Source organism: Ranitomeya imitator, chromosome 5 (genome assembly GCF_032444005.1).
Source record: "Ranitomeya imitator isolate aRanImi1 chromosome 5, aRanImi1.pri, whole genome shotgun sequence".
Taxonomy (NCBI): domain Eukaryota; kingdom Metazoa; phylum Chordata; class Amphibia; order Anura; family Dendrobatidae; genus Ranitomeya; species Ranitomeya imitator.
Genome location: NC_091286.1, coordinates 333,708,276 through 333,735,693, shown reverse-complemented (window position 1 = coordinate 333,735,693; position 27,418 = coordinate 333,708,276). Strand labels below are relative to the sequence as shown.

At 41.2% G+C, this 27,418-nt stretch overlaps 1 protein-coding gene across 1 annotated transcript in view; it reads right to left on the bottom strand.

Annotated features, from left to right (window-relative positions):
* RNGTT (RNA guanylyltransferase and 5'-phosphatase) overlaps positions 1 to 27,418 on the bottom strand; it is a 576,238-nt gene that overhangs the window by 44,824 nt on the left and 503,996 nt on the right. The window contains exon 14 of the mRNA XM_069726381.1: positions 6,643 to 6,709. Coding sequence (XP_069582482.1) covers positions 6,643 to 6,709 — 67 coding nt within the window. The remainder of the gene's footprint in view (positions 1 to 6,642; positions 6,710 to 27,418) is intronic.

Sequence of the window (27,418 nt, the reverse complement as noted above, 5' to 3'; positions counted from 1 at the left end):
CATTAGTATATGGGAGGGGGAAAACTTTTCAAGATGGGTGGTGACCATGGCGGCCATTTTGAAGTCAGCCATTTTGGATCCAACTTTATTTTTTCCAATGGGAAGAGGGTCATGTGACATCAAACTTATTGAGAATTTCACAAGAGAAACAATGGTGTGCTTCGTTTTAACGTAACTTTATTCTTTCAAGTTATTTACAAGTTCATGAACGCTTAGAAAATGTGTTCAAAGTGCTGCCCATGGCCACCAAGGTCTCCCGATCTGACCCACTTAGACTTTTATCTTTGGGGTCATCTGAAGGCAATTATCTATGCTGTGAAGATACGAGATGTGCAGCATCTGAAACTGTGGATACTGGAAGCCTGTGCTAGCATTTCTTCTGTGGTGATGCTATCAGTGTGTCAAGAGTGGGAGAAGAGGGTTGCATTGACAATGCAACACAATGGGCAGCACTTTGAACACATTTTATAAGTGGTCGTAAACTTGTAGATAACTCATGAAAGAATAAAGTTACGTTAAAACCAAGCACACCATTATTTTTCTTGTGAAATTCTCAATAAGTTTGATGTGTCACATGACCCTCTTCCCATTGGAAAAAATAAAGTTGAATCCAAAATGGCTGACTTCAAAATGGCCGCCATGGTCACCACCCATCTTGAAATGTTTTCCCTCTCCCATATACTAATGTGCCACAAACAGGAAGTTGATACCACCAACCATTCCCATTTAGGTGTATCCATATAAATGGCCCACCCAGTATGTATGATCACTGTTCCCCTCTACACATTATGATCTATAGCAAACAAAAAAAAAAAGAAAAAATTGAGTCCGCACCAACAGCACGCTAGATCATCAGCACTTACTGGTCACAGCTGACTTTGCGTTATTTTGCCAATAGCGGAACTCGGGTGCTCATTCAAGTGAAGAGTGCGTCCAAACAAATACAGTTATATGAAAAAGTTTGGGCACCCCTATTAATCTTAAGCTTAATGTTTTATAAAAATTGTTTTTTTTTTTGCAACAGCTATTTCAGTTTCATATCTACTATATAATTGTCTAAGGGTCACTTCCGTCTGTCTGTCTGTCCTTCTGTCTGTCACGGTTATTCATTCGCTGATTGGTCTCGCCAGCTGCCTGTCATGGCTGCCGCGACCAATCAGCGACAGGCACAGTCTAGAAGAAAATGGCTACTCCTTACTCCCCACAGTCAGTGCCTGTCGCCCGCATACTCCCCTCCGGTCACCGCTAACACAGGGTTAATGGTGGCGGTAACGGACTGCGTTATGCCGTGGGTAACGCGCTCCGTTACCGCCGCTATTAACCCTGTGTGCCCCCAACCTTTTACTAATGATGCTGTCTAAGCGGCATCAATAGTAAAAAAGTAATGTTAAAAATAATTTAAAAAAAACAAAAAACCTGCTATACTCACCCTCCGTTGTATGCTGAGCCGCTCCCGCCGGCCTCCATCTTCCGCTGCAGTTTCCGGTGGCAAAGATGGTATGGCAGAAGGACCTGCCATGACGTCACGGTCATGTGACCGCGACGTCATCACAGGCCCTGCGCAACAAGGACCTGCAATGACGTCACGGTCATGTGACCGCGACGTCATCACAGGCCCTGCGCACCTGCGCTAGACAGAGCTGCCATGTCATCATAGTCATGTGACCGCGACATCATCACAGGTCCTGCGCTGTGATACCAACCCTAGGACCACAAGCTGCCGTAGACTACAACGGGCCTTTGGAAAGGTGAGTATATATTTTTTTTTATTTTTTCACCTGTGATAAACCTGGCTGGGCAATATACTACGTAGCTGGGCAATATACTACGTGACTGGCCAATATACTACGTGGCTCTGTGCTGTATACTACTTCGCTGTGCAAGATACTACGTGGCTCTGTGCTGTATACTACGTCACTCGGCAATATACTACGTCACTGGGCAATATACTACGTTACTGGCCAATATACTACGTGGCTCTGTGCTGTATACTACGTCGCTGTGCGATATACTACGTGACTGGGCAATATACTACGTAACTGGGCAATATACTAAGTGGGTGGGCAATATACTACGTAACTGGGCAATAAACTACGTGGCTGGGCAATATACTACATGGCTCTGTGCTGTATACTACGTCTCTGTGCGATATACTATGTCACTGGGCACTATACTACGTAACTGGGCAATATACTACGTAACTGGGCAATATACTACGTAACTGGGCAATATACTACGTAACTGGGCAATATACTACGTAACTGGGCAATATACTACGTTACTGGTCAATATACTACACGCTACTGGTCAATATACTACGTGGCTCTGTGCTATATACTACGTCGCTGTGCGATATACTACGTCACTGGGCAATATACTATGTAACTGGGCAATATATTACGTAACTGGGCAATATACTACGTAACTGGGCAATATACTACGTAACTGGGCAATATACTACGTAACTGGGCAATATACTACGTAACTGGGCAATATACTACGTAACTGGGCAATATACTACGTTACTGGTCAATATACTACACGTTACTGGTCAATATACTACGTGGCTCTGTGCTGTATACTACGTCGCTGTGCGATATACTACGTCACTGGGCAATATACTATGTCACTGGGCAATATACTACGCAATTGGGTATTATACTACGTAACTGGGCAATATACTACGTGGCTGGGCAATATACTACGTAACTGGGCAATATACTACGTGGCTGGGCAATATACTACGTAACTGGGCAATATACTACGTGGCTGGGCAATATACTACGTGACCGGGCAATATACTAAGTAACCGGCCAATATACTACGTAGCTGCGCAAAATACTATGTCACTAGACAAACTACGTAACTGGGCAATATACTACATCACTGGGCAATATACTACATGGCTGGGCAATATACTATGTGGGCTGTGCAATATACTACGTGGCTGGGCAATATACTATGTGGGCTGTGCAATATACTATGTGGACATGCATATTCTAGAATACCCGATGCATTAGAATCGGGCCACCATCTAGTATCTAATAACTGTTGGACACAGTAACGTTTCTGCCAGGTTTATTGTACTAACAGAAAATGTGCAATCTGCATTCAAACAGAATTTGACAGGTGCATAAGTATGGGCACCCCACTAGAAAAGTGACATTAATATTTAGTAGATCCTCCTTTTGCAAAAACAACAGCCTCTAGTCGCTTTCTGTAGCTTTTAATGAGTTCCTGGATCCTGGATGAAGGTATTTTTGACCATTCCTCTTTACAAAACAATTCCAGTTCAGTTAAGTTTGATGGTCGCCGAGCATGGACAGCCCTCTTCAAATGATCCCACAGATGTTCAATGATATTCAAGTCTGGGGACTGGAATGGCCATTCCAGAACAGTGTAATTGTTCCTCTGCATTAATGCCTCAGTAGATTTGGAGCGGTGTTTTGGATCATTGTCTTGCTGAAAGATCCATCCCCTGCGTAACTTCAACTTTGTCACTGATTCATGAACATTATTGTCAAGAATCTGCTGATACTGAGAGGAATCCATGCGTCCCTCAACTTTAACAAGATTCCCGATGCCGGCATTGGCCACACAGCCCCAAAGCATGATGGAACCTCCACCAAATTTTACTGTGGGTAGCAAGTGTTTTTCTTGGAATACTGTGTTTTTTGGCCGCCATGCATAACGCCTTTTTGTATGACCAAACAGCTCAATCTTGGTTTCATCAGTCCACAGGACCTTCTTCCAAAAAGAAATTGGCTTCTCTAAATGTGCTTTTGCATACCTCAGCCGACTCTGTTTGTGGCATGCTTGCAGAAACGGCTTCTTTCGCATCACTCTCCCATACAGCTTCTCCTTGTGCAAAGTGCGTTGTATAGTTGACCGATGCACAGTGACACCATCTGCAGCAAGTTGATGCTGCAGCTCTCTGGAGGTGGTCTGAGGATTGTTCTTGACTGATCTCACCATTCTTCTTCTCTGCCTTTCTGATGTTTTTCTTGGCCTGCCACTTCTGGCCTTAACAAGAACTGTAACTGTGTTCTTCCATTTCCTTACTATGTTCCTCATAGTGGAAATTGACAGGTTAAATCTCTGAGACAGCTTTTTGTATCCTTCCCCTGAACAACTATGTTGAATAATCTTTGTTTTCAGATCATTAGACAGTTGTTTTGAGGAGCTCATGATGCCACTCTTCAGAGGAGATTCAAACAGGAGAACAACTTGCAAGTGGCCACTTTAAGTAGCTTTTCTCATGATTGCATACACCTGGCTATGAAGTTCAAAGCTCAATGAGGTTAGAAAACCAAAAATAGTGCTTTAGTAAGTCAGTAAAAAGTAGGTAGGAGTATTTAAAACAAGAAAATGATACGGGTGCCCATACTAATGCACCTGTCAAATTTTGTTTGAATGCAGATTGCACATTTTCTGTTAGTACAATAAACCTCATTTCAAGGCAGAAACATTACTGAGTCCAACAGTTATTAGATATATGAAACTGAAATAGCTGTTGCAAAAAAAACAACAACATTTTTTATAAAACATTAAGCTTAAGATTAATAGGGGTGCCCAAACTTTTTCATATAACTGTATATTGGTATAGAAGAAGAAGAACACTCACCCTCCACAAACTTTTTCTTTCTGGCATCATATAAATAGCAGGAACATATAGGGAGAACAGTGGATCCAAAAGACGACAGCCGTTTCACGCTGCCGCGCTTCTACGGGTCTAGGTTACGTTAAAACCAAGCACACCATTATTTTTCTTGTGAAATTCTCAATAAGTTTGATGTGTCACATGACCTTCTTCCCATTGGAAAAAATAAAGTTGAATCCAAAATGGCTGACTTCAAAATGGCCGCCATAGTCACCACCCATCTTGAAAAGTTTTCCCCCTCCCGTATACTAATGTGCCACAAACAGGAAGTTGATATCACCAACCATTCCCATTTAGGTGTATCCATATAAATGGCCCACCCTGTATGTATGATCACAGTTCCCCTCTACACATTATGATCTAAGTCATCACAGCTCTTAATACACTGTCCAAAACAGCTGACGTGCCAGGAAAAGAAATGGGCTCATTGCTGGAGCTCACATCAAATGGAGGGTGTCCAACATCGGCGTACTATTACAGGGGTTAAAATACATCCACAGGTGTGACCAAACCAAAAGGAAAAAAAATCTGCACTGAACAGCTGCTGAAACATTGGTATAGGGTATACAAAGCTTGCTATGCGTTAAACAAGCCAGTTTATAGGATTCGTGTTCTCATTGAAAAAAGCCAAAGTCCAACACGATATGCAAATACAAAAAGCAAAAAACGAGCACTCACCATCCAAATGAATTCTTAGTCTTTATTGTGGCATTAAAATAACAGAAGGGTCCCACAGGGAGAACAGTAGTGTCAGGAGACGGCAGCCGTTTCGCGCTGCTGCGCTTCTACGGGTCTGAACTCATTGGGATCAGACCCGTAGAAGCACGGCAGCGCGAAACGGCTGTTGTCTCCTGACACTTGGATGGTGAGTGCTCTTTTTTTGCTTTTTGTTTTTGCACATCCACAGGTGTAACTCTAGTCAACTCAGACACTGCAAAAAAAAACCAGAAGTTTCCAAGCACAAGACATTATTATATGGGCAGTCCAGAATTGTTTAAAGACATAGTAATCTTAGTGTATGTAAACTTCTGACTTTGCATTAAGTAATAAAAATGCCTTAAAACATTCTATCTCTCTCATTATTCTTTCATTTGTAAAATATTAATAATTATGGTAATCCTAATTGACCTAAAACGGGAAAGGTTTATTCTGATTTCATGTCAGATATTGAGAAAAACATGCAGATGTGTCTTTTCATATAGATTATGAAAACTTCTAGTTTCACCTGTATGGCTTTTTGGCCATAATTCTTCCATAAAGAACATTTCTCAAACGTTAGATTGGCACAGCCGGGTCCCAGTGGTTGCTGTCAGTTCTGAGTTGATGGCATTGCTAGATAAGTTCTGATTTCTAAGGAAGCATGATATGTCTTTCATTTGCTGCACTAAGTTCCTTGGACATCTATGGTTCTCATGGTTGTTTATTTTTTGGTGCTTGCTCAAAAGAGCTAAAACTAAAACTACAAATTTGAAATCCCGGCATGCTTTAAGCTTTCCCTGGGAGAGACCTTGCTGATGCTGAATGACAGCTGTGTCTTGCCATGGTGTAGGACACGTGACATGAAAGTATCTTCCACAACATCACCTTTGTAGCAGAGTTTGGCTGTTCCTCCACCAATTTAAGCCTCTTAGACAGCTGTTTCTGTGTCACTGACTGTTTCAACCTACATATGAAAGCGATAATCCTGATCACCTCTTGATATAATTGGACACCTGCACTCTTGACTGTAATCCTAAAAAATCCCCTGACTTTGTGCAAGCATGCCTAGAAGAACTGATGCTGTTTTGAAGGCAAAGGTTGTCACACCAAATACTGACTTGGCTTTCTCGTCTGTATATTCACTTAGCATTACTTTCATTGATAAAAATAAACCATTAACACTTCTATTTTTAAAAGCATTCTTACTTTGCAGCATTTTTGCACAGCACTATATATCAATACGATATTGAACAATAAAAGGTGGTCACTTAAATATAGTATACCTTTATCTGGGAAAATGGACGTTCGTAGTTTCCAACATAGAGCAATCCAACATTCTGAGTTAGAAGCCTAGAGGAGAAAATAAAGGACATTGAAAATAATTCCTTGCATCTTCCAATAATACTTGGCGCTATATAAAAAAATCTAAATTACATATAGTAAGAATTATAGTTTGCTTTTAAGCTAGCCTGGTCGACTTTAATATTTATTGTATAATCTGCACAACTAATACAGCAGGCAGCTGGTAAAGAAAACAATCAAGAAACTGTCTGCTTTTTATTCGGCATCAACAATTTACCCACAACCATCCAAAATTTATAGCAATAGAAAAATCTCCCAGTGCCTATACAGAAGAAAGCACAAAAATAGATAGAGCGGAGTTTTGTGGATACTAATTTCAGCCAGAAGGTACTTCATTCTGATGGTTATAAAGTACATAAGGCTATACTTACGGGTAGATTGGAATAGCAATTACTGTTGATACACCAACAGCTAAATCAGAACATTGTTCCCATGCCTAAAACGCAGTGCAATGTATTAGGATGCGTTGCCACACAACCTACAAACTGCTAGTGTTATTCATCATCAATTCAATGAAATGCCATTTGTCTGGCTCGTTGATGGAGAGATGACTTACGAAACTTTTCTACAAATGCACTAAGGTACCTAAAAACTCATGTAATTAATAAATGGGCAGCATGAGTCAGAGACTGGCTTCATTATTGCAGCGGATTATGTTTTTCTATGTAAGGCCGGGGTCACACTAGACCGTAATACGGACGAGTGCAATGCGATAAAAAATCGCATAGCACTCGTCCCAATGTTAATCAACGGGGCAGCTCCCATCATCCAATATTTTCTCGGCCGTATTCAAGATCCGAGTGAAATCGCAGCATGCTGCGATTGTCAGCGTTTCTCGGCCGAGAATCGCCAATGAAAGTCTAAGAAAGCCCCAAAAATACGGATCACACACGGACCAGCAGTGTGACTTGCGAGGAATACGCAGTTAGAGAGAAAAGCCGGCAATTCAGTGCGATGTACAGTAAAATCACACTGACAGCTTAAAATAGAATAGGTCGAATAAATGTGTACACATAGAATAGGTATATATATATATATATATATATATATGTCAGTGAGACACATATATGTATATATATTAATATTTCTTCCAGCGCTAGACAGCTTTAAAGCTGGTAATTCAATTACCGGTTTCTGCTTTCTCCTTCCTAAAACCCGACATGATATGAGACCTGGTTTACATACAGTAAACCATCTCATATCCCCATTTTTTTTGCATATTCCACACTACTGTCAGTAGTGTGTCTATGCAAAATTTGGCCGTTCTAGCTATTAAATTAAGGGGTTAAATGGCGGAAAAAATTGGCGTGGGCTCCCGCACAATTTTCTCCGCCAGAGTAGTAAAGCCAGTGACTGAGGGCAGATATTAATAGCCTGGAGAGGGTCCACGGTTATTGGCCCCCCCTGGCTAAAAACATCTGCCCCCAGCCACCCCAGAAAAGGCACATCTGTAAGATGCTCCTATTCTGGCACTTGGCCACTCTCTTCCCATTCCCGTGTAGTGGTGGGATATGGGGTAATGAAGGGTTAATGCCACCTTGCTATTGTAAGGTGACATTAAGCCAAATTAATAATGGAGAGGCGTCAATTATGACACCTATCCATTATTAATCCAATACTAGTAAAGGGTTAAAAAAAATACACAAACACGTTATTAAAAATTAATTTAATGAAATAAACACAAAGGTTGTTGTAGTAATTTATTCTACTCTCAATCCACTCACTGAAGACCCTCGATCTGTAAATCAAAAAAACATAATAAACCAACAATATACATACCTTCCGAGGATCTGGCATGTCAAACGATGTAGATCCATCTGAAGGGGTTAAACTATTTTGCAGACACGAGCTCCGCTAATGCAGGATGCTCATTTCTGCAAAACCCCGGCGAATTAAGCTAAATATAGGTCAATGATCTATATTTAGCTTCATTTGCGGTGAGGCGCCCTCTGCTGGTTGTCCTCATATGATCTCGAGCCAGGGAGCTTTCTAGGAAAGTTCCCACGATCTAGGAACAGCCAGCAGAGGGCGCCTCACCGCAAATGAAGCTAATCGAGGGGCTGGTGAGGATCCAGCTGTCATGGTGCACATTGGCACTAATGACAAAGTTAGAGGTAGGTGGAAGGTCCTTAAAGATGATTTCAGGGAATTAGGCTGCAAGCTGAAAGCAAGGACCTCCAAAGTGGTATTTTCCGAAATACTGCCGGTACCACGTGCCACGCCAGAGAGGCAACGGGAGATTAGGGAGGTTAATAAGTGGCTCAAGAATTGGTGTAGGAAAGAGGGGTTTGGGTTCCTGCAGAACTGGGCCGACTTCTCAGTTGGCTACAGGCTCTACGCTAGGGACGGGCTGCACCTCAATGGGGAGGGTGCAGCTGTGCTGGGGGAGAAAATGGCTAGAAGGTTGGAGGAGTGTTTAAACTAGGAATTGGGGGGAGGGTATTCATTTTATAGAAGGGGAAGATAGTGCAGACAGAGACCTGGGCACAAATAAGGAAGTTGGGGGTGGCGGTGGCATGGGGGGTGGGGTCAGAACAGTTAATAATATAAGAAATAGAAGTACAGAGAGGAACATAAAGTGCATGTATACTAATGCCAGAAGCCTCGCCAACAAAATGGACGAATTAGAACTAATGTTGTTGGAGCATAATTATGACATGGTGGGGATATCTGAAACGTGGCTGGATGAGAGCCATGACTGGGCTGTTAACTTGCAGGGCTATAGCCTGTTCAGAAATGACCAATACAGATAAGCGAGGGGGAGGGGTGTGTCTATATGTAAAATCGTCCTTAAAACCAATCCTGCGCGATAATATAGGTGAATTTAATGAAAATGTAGAATCCCTGTGGGTGGAGATAAGGGGAGGGGGAAAAATAATAAATTACTGATAGGGGTTTGTTATAAATCTCCAAAAATAATGGAAGCAATGGAGAATATCCTCGTAAAGCAAATAGATGAAGCTGCGACTCAAGGAGAAGTCATTATTATGGGGGACTTCAACTACCCTGATCAACTATTGATTGGGGAACAGAAACCTGTAGTTCCAGCAAAGGTAATCGGTTTTTGACAACTATGAGAGACAATTACCTTTCACAACTGGTTCAGGACCCAACAAGAAGGGGGGCACTGCTAGACCTAATATTAACCAACAGGCCAGACCGCATATCAAATATAAGGGTTGGGGGTCACTTGGGAAATAGCGATCACAAAATAATAAGTTTTCATGTATCCTTTAAAAAGATGTGTAGTAGAGGGGTTACAAGGACACTAAAAATCAGGAGGGCAAATTTCCAACGGATGAGAGAGAATCTTGCTGCAATTAACTGGGACGATATCCTGAGACATAAAAATACACAAAGAAAATGGGAGACATTTATTAGCATCCTGGATAGGACCTGTGCACAGTATATACCGTATGGGAATAAACATACTAGAAATAGGAGGAAACCAATATGGCTAAATAGAGCTGTAAGGGGCGCAATAAGTGACAAAAAGAAAGCATTTAGAGAATTAAAAGGAAGTAGGTAGTGAGGAGGCATTAAATAAATACAGAAAATTAAATAAATTCTGTAAAAAGCAAATCAAGGCAGCAAAGATTGAGACAGAGAGACTCATTGCCAGAGAGAGTAAAAATAATCCCAAAATATTCTTTAACTACATAAATAGTAAGAAACTAAAAAATGATATTGTTGGCCCCCTTAAAAATAGTCTGGGTGAAATGGTGGATGAGGATGAGGAAAAAGCCAATATGCTAAATGACTTTTTTTCATCAGTATTTACACAAGAAAATCCCATGGCAGACAAAATGTCTAGTGATAAAAATTCCCAATGAAATGTCACCTGCTTATCCCAGCAGGAAGTGCGGCGGCGTCTAAAAATCACTAAAATTGACAAATCTCCGGGCCCGGATGGGATACACCCTCGAGTACTGCAGGAATTAAGTACAGTCATTGATAGACCATTATTTTTAATCTTTAAAGACTCCATAATAACAGGGTCTGTGCCACAGGACTGGCGTATAGCAAATGTGGTGCCAATATTCAAAAAGGGAACAAAAACTGAACTCGGAAATTATAGGCCAGTAAGCTTAACCTCTACTGTGGGTAAAATCCTGGAGGGCATTCTAAGGGACGCTATACTGGAGTATCTGAAGAGGAATAACCTCATGACCAGGTATCAGCACGGGTTTACTAGGGACCGTTCATGTCAGACTAATTTGATCAGTTTCTATGAAGAGGTAAGTTCCGGATTGGACCAAGGGAACCCAGTGGATGTAGTGTATATGGACTTTTCAAAAGCTTTTGATACGGTGCCACACAAAAGGTTGATACATAAAATGAGAATAATGGGGATAGGGGAAAATATGTGCAAGTGGGTTGAGAGCTGGCTCAGGGATAGGAAACAAAGGGTGGTTATTAATGGAGCACACTCGGACTGGGTAGTGGTTAGCAGTGGGGTACCACAGGGGTCAGTATTGGGCCCTCTTCTTTTTAACATATTTATTAATGACCTTGTAGGGGGCATTCAGAGTAGAATTTCAATATTTGCAGATGACACTAAACTCTGCAGGGTAATCAATACAGAGGAGGACAATTTTATATTACAGGATGATTTATGTAAACTAGAAGCTTGGGCTGATAAATGGCAAATGAGCTTTAATGGGGATAAATGTAAGGTCATGCACTTGGGTAGAAGTAATAAGATGTATAATTATGTGCTTAATTCTAAAACTCTGGGCAAAACCGTCAATGAAAAAGACCTGGGTGTATGGGTGGATGACAAACTCATATTCAGTGGCCAGTGTCAGGCAGCTGCTACAAAGGCAAATAAAATAATGGGATGCATTAAAAGAGGCATAGATGCTCATGAGGAGAATATAATTTTACCTCTATACAAGTCACTAGTTCGACCACACTTAGAATACTGTGCACAGTTCTGGTCTCCGTATAAGAAAGACATAGCTGAACTGGAGCGGGTGCAGAGAAGAGCGACCAAGGTTATTAGAGGACTGGGGGGTCTGCAATACCAAGATAGGTTATTACACTTGGGGCTATTTAGTTTGGAAAAACAAAGACTAAGGGGTGATCTTAATTTAATGTATAAATATATGAGGGGACAGTACAAAGACCTTTCTGATGATCTTTTTAATCATAGACCTGAAACAGGGACAAGGGGGAATCCTCTGCGTTTGGAGGAAAAAAGGTTTAAGCATAATAACAGACGCGGATTCTTTACTGTAAGAGCAGTGAGACTATGGAATTCTCTGCCGTATGATGTTGTAATGAGTGATTCATTACTTAAATTTAAGAGGGGACTGGATACCTTTCTGGAAAAGTATAATGTTACAGGGTATATACACTAGATTCCTTGATAGGGCGTTGATCCAGGGAACTAGTCTGATTGCCGTATGTGGAGTCGGGAAGGAATTTTTTTCCCCAATGTGGAGCTTACTCTTTGCCACATGGGTTTTTTTTGCCTTCCTCTGGATCAACATGTTAGGGCATGTTAGTTTACGCTATGGGTTGAACTAGATGGACATATAGTCTTCCTTCAACCTTAATAACTATGTAATATAGATCATTGACCTATATTTAGCTTCATTCGCCGGGGTTTTGCAGAAATGAGCATCCTGCATTAGCGGAGCTCGTGTCTGCAAAATAGTTTAACCCCTTCAGATGGATCTACATCGTTGGACGTGCCAGATCTTCGGAAGGTATGTATATTGTTGGTTTATTATGTTTTTTTGATTTACAGATCGAGGGTCTTCAGTGAGTGGATTGAGAGTAGAATAAATTACTACAACAACCTTTGTGTTTATTTCATTAAATTAATTTTTAATAATGTGTTTGTGTATTTTTTTAACCCTTTACTAGTATTGGATTAATAATGGATAGGTGTCATAATTGACGCCTCTCTATTATTAATTTGGCTTAATGTCACCTTACAATAGCAAGGTGGCATTAACCCTTCATTACCCCATATCCCACCGCTACACGGGAATGGGAAGAGAGTGGCCAAGTGCCAGAATAGGCGCATCTTCCAGATGTGCCTTTTCTGGGGTGGCTGGGGGCAGGTGTTTTTAGCCAGGGGGGGGCCAATAACCATGGACCCTCTCTAGGCTATTAATATCTGCCCTCAGTCACTGGCTTTACTACTCTGGCGGAGAAAATTGTGCGGGAGCCCACGCCAATTTTTTCCGCCATTTCACCCCTTAATTTAATAGCTAGAACGGCCAAATTTTGCATAGACACACTACTGACATTAGTAGTGTGGAATATGCAAAAAAAAAATGGGGAGAAGACATGGTTTACTGTATGTAAACCAGGTCTCATATCATGTCGGGTTTTAGGAAGGAGAAAGCAGAAGCCGGTAATTGAATTACCGGCTTTCTGCTATATCGCGCTGGATGAAATATTAATATATATACATATATGTGTCTACTGACATATATACAGTGGGGCAAAAAAATATTTAGTCAGTCAGCAATAGTGCAAGTTCCACCACTTAAAAAGATGAGAGGCGTCTGTAATTTACATCATAGGTAGACCTCAACTATGGGAGACAAACTGAGAAAAAAAAATCCAGAAAATCACATTGTCTGTTTTTTTAACATTTTATTTGCATATTATGGTGGAAAATAAGTATTTGGTCAGAAACAAAATTTCATCTCAATACTTTGTAATATATCCTTTGTTGGCAATGACAGAGGTCAAACGTTTTCTGTAAGTCTTCACAAGGTTGCCACACACTGTTGTTGGTATGTTGGCCCATTCCTCCATGCAGATCTCCTCTAGAGCAGTGATGTTTTTGGCTTTTCGCTTGGCAACACGGACTTTCAACTCCCTCCAAAGGTTTTCTATAGGGTTGAGATCTGGAGACTGGCTAGGCCACTCCAGGACCTTGAAATGCTTCTTACGAAGCCACTCCTTCGTTGCCCTGGCGGTGTGCTTTGGATCATTGTCATGTTGAAAGACCCAGCCACGTTTCATCTTCAATGCCCTTGCTGATGGAAGGAGGTTTGCACTCAAAATCTCACGATACATGGCCCCATTCATTCTTTCATGTACCCGGATCAGTCGTCCTGGCCCCTTTGCAGAGAAACAGCCCCAAAGCATGATGTTTCCACCACCATGCTTTACAGTAGGTATGGTGTTTGATGGATGCAACTCAGTATTCTTTTTCCTCCAAACACGACAAGTTGTGTTTCTACCAAACAGTTCCAGTTTGGTTTCATCAGACCATAGGACATTCTCCCAAAACTCCTCTGGATCATCCAAATGCTCTCTAGCAAACTTCAGACGGGCCCGGACATGTACTGGCTTAAGCAGTGGGACACATCTGGCACTGCAGGATCTGAGTCCATGGTGGCGTAGTGTGTTACTTATGGTAGGCCTTGTTACATTGGTCCCAGCTCTCTGCAGTTCATTCACTAGGTCCCCCCGCGTGGTTCTGGGATTTTTGCTCACCGTTCTTGTGATCATTCTGACCCCACGGGGTGGGATTTTGCGTGGAGCCCCAGATCGAGGGAGATTATCAGTGGTCTTGTATGTCTTCCATTTTCTAATTATTGCTCCCACTGTTGATTTCTTCACTCCAAGCTGGTTGGCTATTGCAGATTCAGTCTTCCCAGCCTGGTGCAGGGCTACAATTTTGTTTCTGGTGTCCTTTGACAGCTCTTTGGTCTTCACCATAGTGGAGTTTGGAGTCAGACTGTTTGAGGGTGTGCACAGGTGTCTTTTTATACTGATAACAAGTTTAAACAGGTGTCATTACTACAGGTAATGAGTGGAGGAAAGAGGAGACTCTTAAAGAAGAAGTTACAGGTCTGTGAGAGCCAGAAATCTTGATTGTTTGTTTCTGACCAAATACTTATTTTCCACCATAATATGCAAAAAAAATAATAAAAAAAACAGACAATGTGATTTTCTGGATTTTTTTTTCTCAGTTTGTCTCCCATAGTTGAGGTCTACCTATGATGTAAATTACAGACGCCTCATCTTTTTAAGTGGTGGAACTTGCACTATTGCTGACTGACTAAATACTTTTTTGCCCCACTGTATATATATATATATATATATATATATATATGACAGTATATGTTTTTTTTTTTGTCACATGGATCCCTTGTATAGCCGTATGTTGGTTTTGCAAGCCTGCGATAAAAACACGCAGTACGGATGCCATACGGATGTCACACGGATCATTTGATGCGAGAAAATCGCATCCTCGCACTGCACACGGATCAATGTTTTGGTAACATTTGTGCGATTCTCGTCCATCAAAAACGGTCCGTTTTTTTATACGTTGTGTGTGTCCCCGGCCTAATGCTGTGACTTTTCACGCAAAGATCTTTGAGGAAAAAAGGAAAGATAAGCAACCAGAACAAAATATAACTTTCATTATTATTTTTCTAAAACTTTGCCATCATATGAAAAGTAATATCGACAAAAAAGCTAAGTTATAAAATTATTTTAACTTTACATCAACAAAAAAGTTAGATCTACAAATTTGTATAATTATGTAACCCTACATTAAATACCAAACAGACAAAACTGAAAAGATTTTTGGGGAGTGCTGTACTCCCTACAAAAAATGCAATAAAAAGATCAAAGCATAGTATGTACCCAAAATGGCAACAATAAAAATTAAAGATTGCACGCAAAATCAAGCCCTCATACACCCTGACCCAGAAAATGGCAACACAATTTTGTTTTATTATTATTTTTATACATTTTTTACTTTATTTTTATTACCAAAAACACCTTAAAAAGTTATTGGCATACTGACATCAAAAATCATACTGTCAGGTCATTTTTAGCACATAATAAAAGATGTTAAATCAAAAGCCGAATTACAATCACATTGTTTCCCCCATTTCACCACACTGGGAATTTTTTTTTGCTTTTTCAGCATGGTAAACTGAATGGTGTCAGTCAAAATTACAACTTGTACTGCGGAAAACAAACCCTCAGATGACTATGTTTATGAACAAATAAAATAAAAAGTCATGGTTCTTGCAAGAAAAGGAAATAAAAATTAAAGTACAAAAACTGAGAAATTCCCAATCACTAAGGGGTTAAAAAAAGTAATGCCAGGTCTAAAAGGGATAAGAAACTTAATTTATATAACGTAATAGCCAATTAAAGAGAAGTCACATAAACCATGTTTTCTTTGGAAGAATTAGTGCTCGTTAGCACTGTGTTCCTATCTACTTTATCTTTTATTTTTATTGATTTTCAAAAGGAAGGAAAAAAAAACTATTTACAATGGTTAAAAAAAGAAACAGCAGAAAGTATACATTAAGGCCATTTCTAATGAGATTTCTCTTATCAGTGGTGGTGAGGAGGGTGTAGACATTTACAGCAATTTGCGGGAGCTGAGGCATCGAGTCCTTCATATCTTTTTGATCTCATACCGTTTTGGACAACATACTATTATAATCAGTCTTATTTTATCCAGAATTTATATATACTGTTGGAAGAAAATCTGTTTTACTAGGTTACATATCTATATCTGCCCTTTTTAAAAAAAAATAAAATTGGATGAATTGTATTAGGAGGTTTGTCTCCTCCATACATTATAAGCTATATGTCTGTAATTCAAAAATCAATAAAAACAATTAGGGCAGCAAAAAAGAAATGTAAAAGTTATAATAAATTACACTACTACTACTACATGAGTGTGAATCAATGCGTGGGAAATTATCCAATAAAAAGTATACAGCCAAAAGTAAAGCGCCTAGTGATCACATATATATATATATATATATATATATACAGGACCAAATCACAGATAATTAAAGGGAACCTGTCACCTGAATTTGGCGGGACTGGTTTTGGGTCATATGGGCGGAGTTTTCGGGTGTTTGATTCACCCTTTCCTTACCCGCTGGCTGCATGCTGGCTGCAATATTGGATTGAAGTTCATTCTCCGTCCTCCATAGTACATGCCTGCACAAGGCAAGATTGCTTTGCGCAGGCATGTACTATGGAGGACAGAGAATGAACTTCAATCCAATATTGCAGCCAGCATGCAGCCAGCGGGTAAGGAAAGGGTGAATCAAACACCTGAAAACTCCGCCCATATGACCCAAAACCAGTCCCGCCAAATTCAGGTGACAGAGTCCCTTTAAGGGTGCATATTAGTTCAAGTAAGCAAACTAAAAAAAAAAAAGTAAAATTCATACAGCCAGTCCATGGACCACGACGCCCATCGGACCAGGACCGCCCCTCGGTGAGTATAATCTAACCTCTTTTTCTCATCTTTCAGGATACATCGGGGGCTTATCTACAGCATTCCAGAATGCTGTAGATAAGCCCCTGATGCTGGTGGGCTTAGCTCACCCTCGATTTTGGGGGTGACATGTTCCCTTAAAGGGGTTAAAGCTCTGTTAGCATGAACCTGAGGCTGAAAACTTCGATGACCCCAGTAGATTTCTATCCATCCGGCAGAGCTGTGTTAACCTTCCAGAGTACTCATGCATTTCAGCATATGAACATTTCGGGAGAAGTTTATACCTTCTTCCTCTGCCTTTTTTTACTTTGCAAACACAGATCGATTCTTCTTTTAAAGTTGAGCATGGAGGTCACTGCCTTTTTCTCAGCAGGCCAACGGCACTGCCTCTATCTACTGTCTCTGTTGATCCTCTCTCAAGATTCAGCAGTGCTCTGAGCTTTTGGTGAGTGTTGTAACGTGTGCCCCCCTTTTTTTTGTTTACTGTACTATTGAAGCTAAAAAATTTTGGAAACCAGCTAAGTAAATATAAATGTGCTTCTGAAACAGTAGCTGGGATATAGAAATGCTCCGGTCAGAGCTTACATTTTTATATTAGCGCTTTCTTTCTTCAACTTGGTCTATTCACATAAAAGCTCACCGGTGATTGCACCTAATGCATCCTAAGGGGTGTCGAAATGTGAGCCAGAGTGCAAATTGGCAAAACGCAAACAAATCAGGGGAACAAATTGCTCATCTCTAATCGACAGCTGTTGTTCAGTGAATATTTGGCATCTTACCTCTTTTGTCATTAGTCCGTTTTCGATTGAATATGCATTCTACACAATTAGGCTAAGTCCACAGGACCATATAAAAAGTTGCGAGCGTTTCAATCAGAAAACTTGGATGATATTTGTCACACTTGTCATCTGTGTGCAACTTTTTTAATCATCATTTACAAGACCATTTACAATTTCCTATGTTACAGAATTGCAATGTATCCGTAAAAAAGCAGATGCTGTACTGTGGCTCCATACGGAATCTGAGTTTTTGCCACAACCATACACTTGTATGAGTGAGTCTCATCCGACACATGGAAGAAACTAGTACATGCTACAAATTTTTTTCACAAGCAGATTCGGTCAGTGAAAAAATTTCGGACTGAAAATATGATTATGTGAACTGACCCTATGGATGAGATCCACACAAAATAGCTTTACTTACTTGAACCACTAAGTTCTCTAACGGAATGGCTTCCAACTTGCCTACTAATGAGGAAAAAGATAGAATAAAGTGTTTTTATGCAGGTTGAGGTCATGACGGGTGGGACGCTCTTGGAGAAAAGGGATCAAAAGAAAATTTTTGAACTGCCAAAGGACAAACACATCATACTTTACATTTTTTTCCCAAGTTTAAAGGGAACCTGTCACCCCGTTTTTTGAGATTGGATATAAATACTGTTAAATAGGGCCTGCACTGTGCGTTACAATAGTGTATGTAGTGTACCCTGATTCCCCACCTATGCTGCGAAATACATTACCAAAGTCGCCGTTTTCGCCTTTCAATCAGGCTGGTCAGGTGGGCGTGGTGACATCGCTGTTTCTTCCCCAGCTTTCCGTTGGTGGCGTAGTGGTGTGCGCATGTCCAAGTGCCGAATCCACTGCGCGCAGGTGAAGAAAAAGCGCGCGATCTGCACTATTACCCTTGTCATCAGTGGGGGCGGCCATCTTCCTGAGGCCGCGCGTGCGCAGATGGAGTGCTCTGCTGCACGGGGCTTCAGGAAAATGGCCGCGGGATGCCGCGCGTGCACAGATGGAGATCGCGGCGGCCATTTTCCTGAAGCCGAGCATGCGCGGCATCCTGCGGTCATTTTCCTGAAGCCCTGTGCAGCAGAGCACTCCATCTGCGCACGCGTGGCCTCAGGAAGATGGCCGCCCCCACCGATGACAAGGGTAATAGCGCAGATCGCGTGCTTTTTCTTCACCTGCGCGCAGTGGATTCGGCACTTGGACATGCGCACACCACTACGCCACCAACGGAAAGCTGGGGAAGAAACAGCGATGTCACCACGCCCACCTGACCTGACCAGCCTGATTGACAGGCGAAAACGGCGACTTTGGTAATGTATTTCGCAGCATAGGTGGGGAATCGGGGTACACTACATACACTATTGTAACGCACAGCGCAGGCCCTATTTAACAGTATTTTTTATCTCAATCTGAAAAAACGGGGTGACAGGTTCCCTTTAATAATCGCTAGCTGTAGTGCTAATCCTCTCATACTGTATTTTCTACACCAACTCTCTGAAGACCACAAAAGTAAGATGGCCTGAAGACAGCTCCAATTCTCTCACAGTGCTTCGTATCAAACAGAAATATCAATATCCCCCAACAGAAAACAGAACATAAAAGAGTCAAGTTTTCTGTTTGAACCACAGAAACCCAGTTTCATTTCGCCTTCTGCTAAGTATTCATGATCCAGCAACCATTCCCATTGCAAGGACATTTCTGAAATAACCAGGTTCTCTCACAGGGCCGCTCATACAATGAATTGTGCATATTAAACATTCAGCGAGTATAAACCCTCGGTTCCGGCTGCCGGTAATTGACCGCATGCCACTTCACATTCGGTCCGTAGATTCTTGGCAGTCACCATATTTTATGCGGTACAGCCATTTCATAGAGCTTTAGGGGTTAAACATTCAGAATATTTCCCTTACTATACCACAAAAAGTGTTATTTGTCTATCCTGTTCCGTTACTACCCATAAATTGGAAAACTAAACATACCGATGCAGTCGCAGTGCTCATAGTTAACCCTTTCATAACAGTGTGATTTACCAGGTTGTTTTTTTCGCACTTTTGTTTTGCCATCTCCTTCCAACACCAAAATCATTTTATGTTTCCGATAACAGTGTGAAGGCTTTCTTTTTTTTGAGTTGAACGACAATAGAAAAAAAAAGTCCCTGCAAATTGGCCATTGTTTTTACAGTCAGTATAATTAGGGCAGCACCAAGCTTTGAAGATTTTTTTAAAAATATTTTAGCGGTTAAAATAAATTAGAATTCTGTATTAAATTAAAAAAAAAGGAAAAAAGATTTCTGTCACCATTCTCTGAGACTTATCACCCCTAACCAATCCCCCGCAGCCCCCCAATCATTTGAGTTTTGTGAGGGCATATTTTTTGTGCCAAGAGATGATGCTTTTAATTAATATCATTTTGGGCTACAATGTTTTAATTGTTATTTATCACTTTTGTTGAGGAAATGCAGTAACCGATAAATGGTAATTCTGGTTTAAAGGCCACCTGGCCATTTAAATAGCGCAGTGTCAAACATCAGGTTTCCGAGCTAGTGCCAGTCATTGTTGTTACAGGCAGGTGTTGGATGTTCCCGAGTCAATGCCATACACCGCCAGAGCCCATATCACATATATAGTTTATAGGGTCAGGAAGGAAGGGAGTGACAGCACAGAATGCCCATTCAAACCAAGTACAGGCGCTTGATGCATCATGGCGGGGTCAATCATTTAAGTAAACCCTCCCATCTCCTTGTTTTCCATCTGTCTATGCCCTTCTCTGGCTCTATGAAGCCAGAGCGGCCAATCAGAGAAGAGGATAGGGGTGGAGATAGATGGAAACCAAACAGGTGGGAAGGTGTGTATAAATGATCGGCTCCGCCATGAAGGACCGAGCGCCCATGCTTGGTTTGAACAGTCATTCTGTGCTGACAGAGTCCATTTAAACAAGGATTTCAATGAAGCTATGTATCTAAGTTTTTTCATGCTACGTTTTGCAGTGCTCAATTTGCCCCACCATGATGCATCAAACACATGTACTTAGTTTGAACAGTCAGAGTCCCTTTAAAAAAGTATCTTGCACAATATACTTTATTTAACTGTAAGTCACAGTGAGCCATTGAGTTGTCAGCAAATTTCTTCCATACAGTATGGCAAAATAAACTTTATACCCACAGTATATCGGCCCAAACAGAGGCGAAAAGGGACTTTTTTTGGCCTCCAGTGGATAAATAGGAATCTATGGATACTATAGATATGTGTGGTGTACTGGAGATTTCACCGTGAATACACCCGGCAGACACTGATGCAGGCTGTGAGAGCAACCTTACCCACACACTCATGCTAAATCGCATCTTTCGCATATAATATTATGTAGGACGGGGTAAACTACAAATCATACATTTAAATAATGTATTATAAACACATTAGAGCTTATTGCAATCAGTATGCACCAGATTATGCTAAGTAAATCAAACTCCATATTGCAGCTGTGCTACAGTGATTACATTAATAGGTAATGTGACAGTATAAAATATACAGGAAATCAGGACCAAGACACTTCCCCATAACTCAGGAAGCAAAAGGAATAGATATGTTTAGCCTTGGTTAATAGCTTACATCAGAAAATTTCGTAACAGAGCTAAACAATATTAAGGGACATTCCTCTATGCTATGTGTAACAAATGAACCATTAATCTTAATGTGTCGCAGCACCCGTGAAATCAAGGAACGTTAATACATATTGTGTGATGCACACAACAGTCAAATGGGCAAACCCATTACAATATGAACACAGCCATAAATAATAACAAGTCTTAAAAAAGAAAGAGGACCTGCCCTTCAAACCTACACACTTTGCTGAGGTTGGGTCCTTTATTTTCAAATGGTGAGCTCAACTAAAGAGCAGAAACTTCAAAATAAAAAAAATATTTACAAAGAAACAAAATTTTTATGAAATACGGAGTTTTTACGTCTTGAAAAATCTGAGAACTCGAGTTATACATAAAATTCTTAACGGTGTTCACCTGAAATGAAAGCCTTGAGGAAAATATTTTATGCTTCGTTTTCAACTCTGTCAATAACTGAATGCATCATGGAGAGGGTAGACACTAGCTGTGTCACACTGGCGGGTGTAGACCCTTTCAGAATGACAGACCAGGCTTACCCCGGAGGTAAGGGGCCCAGTGACTACCGGGTATTCACCTGCCCTCTGATGGCGAGCTGGGACTTGGCTGCAAGTATCACTCCCGGGCAGTCCCTGGATGCCACACTCCACCAAGGAGCCAGACGGTGCACGGCGAGATGGATTGGAAGGGGCGCGCCGCCAATAGGCAAAGAAAAGGGGGCGAACCTGAGCTCCCTGACATACCTAGACAGGTTCTTTCACCCCATGCAGCAATCGCCTTCCTACTCCTGTCTTACCCTTAGCACTAGTCCTGCTCGAAGATCTAAACACAAAAGGTAGGGTAAAAAACAGTAATCACTCAATGCGCACCCAGAATACGGAAATGTATAAAGGGAAAGGAAGGATTTGACAAACCAAAAGGGAGATAAGGAAAAGGAAGACACCAAACAAACTTCCAAACAGCAGTCTCTGAAGACGACTCCTGGACAACTTCTCTTTCCAGAGCTCACACCTCCATAACAATACCAGAAAGCTATCACTGGTAACTACAAAGCTAAGTGGTGAGTACTTACACCAGAGGGGAGTGGAGAAATCAGAACAGCTGAGACAACCCAGGACGGAGAAAAACAAAACTGCTTAACACTTGCAACAAAATTACAAGGGAAATCTGTACAGCTAACAGGGAAGCAAAGAAGATCCAACCAGTGCAGGTGTGCGTGCGATCTTCTGACCCCTGAAATAGAGAAGACCACTCTATTGTGTTATCGCTGTTAGAATGTAGAAAGTTAGGAGCCGATTCATAAAGCTAGAAAAGTGCCATAAAAGCTTTGAAAAGTTGCAAACGCTTTGCGAAACTGGGAGCTTAGCAAACATTTTTAAAGTTTTCACGCCAGTTTAAATTATTTTAAGCAAAATGGGCAGATTCCTGGGATGTAGCCCTGCCTGCCCATCAAATTCAGAAAAAGTGCCTGCATTTTGAACATCAGAAATTCTACTACAGTCCCTAACTGAAGCAGCATTTTTGGTATGTCGACGCATGACACTCAAAAAATGCGCCAAATTCATTAACTGGTGCGTGTCTATTAAAGGGATTGTCCACTACTTAGACAACCACTTCTAAATTCCTATGTTTCCACCAAGTAAAATAATAACATCTATATTCAACTCTGGTGCCATCGCTATTTCAGCGGTGTTGGCACTGGCTCTCCCAAGGATTGCGTGACATTGTGTCACGCAAACACTGCCATTGTGTCATGCAATCGCTGAGGTCAATCAATGTTGTTTTCACTCTCCTCTCATTCAGACAAATCAAGACATCTAGAGGAAATGAAAGAGTAGCTGCAGCTGTCAGTTCTTCCAGATGTCAATGGTGTCCATACGAAAGGAAAGTGAAGACAGCGCTAAATGGCCACAGGGATTGCAGGACATAATGTAACACGATCACTGGCAGGAGCCATGGGTGACACCGCAGGAGAGTAAAAGTATTATTTTACTGGGGGGAGTGGGGGAGGGAGGGGTGGAACAGGGATTCAGAAGGGGTTGTCCGAGTAGTGACCAACCCCTTTAATGAATTTGTCGTATTCTATTTCAGCAAGACTGGCATAGTTCAAGCGTGTTTACGCCCCTTACACGTTCTGCTATCAAGGTATGGGTAATGAGTAGTGTGTTAGGTTAAGAAAAGCTATCCCTGAAAAACTCAAAGGGAAAAAAAATGTCCTCAAAAAACAAAATTAAATCCATCAAATTTCAAATTAAAAAGAAAAAAAAAAAACAATCAACTCCCGACCACACAAACTCATTGTTGCCATCCCCTAGGATACAATAAATTCTGCATCATATACCGTACACACATTATGTTGTCTTGGATTCTCCCTTGAACCTGAATGACCACAACAAAAAGGTTTTGTGCACAGGTATTTCAAGATATATGGATAAGATAATATGTCATCTAAAAACTGGAGATGAGCAAACAACAATAAATAGGAGCCTTTCTTTGAACTGTTAGGTAATAGCAAATGCAGGATTAGATTCTACAGTAAAACTAAAGGTTTAGACAGCTGTATTTTCTACCAAGAAATAGGAAGGAACAGATGTCACATTGTCAGTTTCCCACCCCAATTAGTAAGCATCTGCTTCTTTACATTTTCTAGCATTCTATAATAAATGGAATTTTCTAGTACATTTACTGAACCTGAACAGCCCCGTGCTGAAATTCACCCTATGACTAAGTAATGAATATTTTACAATGATAGCACTAACCATACAACATCTCAATAAAAGGCTAGTTTAGGACGCATGCCAGGAAGATAGAAACAGTAAAATGGCTAGCCATTCATAAAGGGAATCTGTTGCCAGGTTTTTGCTAACTTATCTAAGAACAAAATAATGTAGGAGAAGAGACACTGGTTCCACTGATGTATCACTTACTGACCAGCTAATTTATTTAATAATAACATTGTTTTATCATCTGGAGATTATCACTGGTGGACTACTTGCTAAACGCCGCCTCCACCAATGATTGGTATCTTTCTGTCTGTGATTTTCAAGGACCTATCAACTTGTATAGGTAATTTTGATCCATTTGTCAGATATAATATTTCACTGTGATTTTTTGCAGACTGAAAAGAAACCCAAGTGTGAACAGCACCATAGACTATCATGGGTGTGTTAACAACAATCTACTATGGTAAGTGCCATATAGATAAGAAGTGATAGGAAACAATATAGTAATAAAATAATATCTTTATTAGGTAACAACTGCATAAAAATTAGTTAAAAAGACAGGACAAAATGGAGCCTCCAAAGTGGTGGGGAAAAGAAGCAGCAGGTAATAAAGTGCACAGTGAAGCAAAATGTAATACAAACACCCCTGTTAGAGAAAACCGGGCTTGAATATAATCTTAAAATCCAAAGATTGGCGGAAAAAAGGATGGGGAAGGAAAAAACGAGGAGGGAGGGGAACGGACTCAACAGGCAATAAATGTTGCTATTTTGTACTTAGTAGGCAAATGCAATGAATATGATAAAAATAAAAAGAAGCTGTCTGCGCTAGATGACCCACTTGAGGACCGTAGGAACTGCCAAATAAATTAGTGAATCTAACCAGAATAAGTAAGGGTTACAAAGAATGGTACCGTGGCAATATAGGATAAAACTACCTCATACAACAAAACATATAAAAAATAAATAAAAAGTAGCTAAAATAAGTAGAATAACTACCTGAAGGAGTAGTCCGAGGGAAATATGGACTTCTTTGGTGTTTGCTCGAGCCCAGAGGGGGTGAGGTAAAGTCAATACCAGATGATTTCTTTGACTGCACAAGAAGCGATTACTTGGATAGTGTAGCGTCTTCCAATATAGTTTCCACTTGCGGTGCCAGGAGAAAGTCGAGTGGGATATAATCCACAAATTGTCCTGTATGGATCCGGACTGCAGGCACTGCCCCGGCCGGTGGCAGCGCACGCCTGCGTTCTATGGGGTGTGTCCACGCTGCTGGACAAAGCCGTTAGGTATTCTGCAATAGCAGGACCTAGCGTGACGTCACGGTCACGTGAATAATCACGTGACAGGCTACGGAAAGAGCTTGGGACCAAATCCTACGCGTTTCGGAGATAAACAATCTCCTTCCTCAGGGATGGTCCTCTAGGGATACTGCGCCCTTATATAGTTAGCGGTGGACACACAGCCATATTAAGAATTAAACGCAAATAACTCAATTTCGCTATTTGGACCTCTTGGGATTAAGGTATCCAGTTCAAAAATCATCTTAGTCTCTTCCCTGGACATTTGTTTGATGAAATCACCCCCTCTCCAGCATTTATGTACCACTTTGAGGCCAGTAAAGGTCGTTCCATGAATTGACCCCTCATGAGGGCCTAAAAGAACTAAAAGGGCCCTCCACACAAGGATTAATGAACATATTAGGAACATCAAGAAAAAATTTGTAGGGCACCCTCTTTCTAAACATTTTTTGACTCATCATGAGGGGTCAATTCATGAAACCACCTTTACTGGCCTCAAAGTGGTACATAAATGCTGGAGAGGGGGTGATTTCATCAAACAAATGTCCAGGGAAGGGACCAAATCCTACGAAACGCGTAAGATTTGGTCCCAAGCTCTTTCCGTAGCCGGTCACGTGATTATTCACGTGACTGTGACGTCACGCTAGGTCCTGCTATTGCAGAATACCTAACGGCTTTGTCCAGCAGCGTGGACACACCCCATAGAACGCAAGCGTGCGCTGCCACCGACCGGGGCAGTGCCTGCAGTCCGGATCCATACAGGACAATTTGTGGATTATATCCCACTCGACTTTCTCCTGGCACCGCAAGTGGAAACTATATTGGAAGACGCTACACTATCCAAGTAATTGCTTCTTGTGCAGTCAAAGAAATCATCTGGTATTGACTTTACCTCACCCCCTCTGGGTAACTCGAGCAAACAACACCAAAGAAGTCCATATTTCCCTCGGACTACTCCTTCAGGTAGTTATTCTACTTATTTTAGCTACTTTTTATTTATTTTTTATATGTTTTGTTGTATGAGGTAGTTTTATCCTATATTGCCACGGTACCATTCTTTGTAAAGAAAAAAAAAAAGTCGTTCCAGCTCCATATTCTTAAAAATCCAGGCTTGAAACTTTATTGTGCCAATGTAAAAACAGTGGATACATGCTCTCCGGCCGCACACCGGGACACAGACAGCGACGCGTTTTAAAAGATCCTTAGGGATCGAAACGCGTCGCTGTCTGTGTCCCGGTGTGCGGCCGGAGAGCATGTATTCACTGTTTTTACATTGGCACAATAAAGTTTCAAGCGTGGATTTTTAAGAATATGGAGCTGGAACGACTTTTTTTTTTTCTTTCCTCATCTGATGACTACGCTGATCTACGTGGAGTTCCGTGCACCTGCGGTGGCTACTTGGTGAGCTGGCTGTGTCTATTTTAGCTGTTTCGTACCATTCTTTGTAACCCTTTCTTATTCTGGTTAGATTCACTAATTTATTTGGCAGTTCCTACGGTCCTCAAGTGGGTCATCTAGCGCAGACAGCTTCTTTTTATTTTTATCATATTTATTGATTTTGTTGCGGTCGGGTGGTACCGCTACACTGTTTGCTGCAGGTATAATAAGGTGTGAGTGCTACAGGTTTTTCTTTTTTCTTTTAGTATTGAAATGCAATGAATAACCGCACATTAAAACAATGGATAAGACAGAAGCCCAGAATAGATTGGAAACAATGGAATGCTCAAAAATTGTGAGCTATATAGACTATAGAGGCTAATTACTGGAATACTACATGCACCAGCAGATCACAGTGAATAAGCAGGGCTATTAAATGCCAAAAAAGGTCAAAATGTTCAGTAAAGTTCCTGCTGTGAGACTGGTGCTGTGAAATGAGCTGCTGCTGGGGATCTCCCTCGCCGTTTCCCAAGGTTGCTTCTTCCGGGGGTGTGACCAATGTGTGTGTCTTTAGTGGAGAGGCGACCACACTTATGGGGTAAACACATCAGCATCATGACATCAGTTGTTACAATCAGGATTGTGAATAGAAGTTTATTATGTA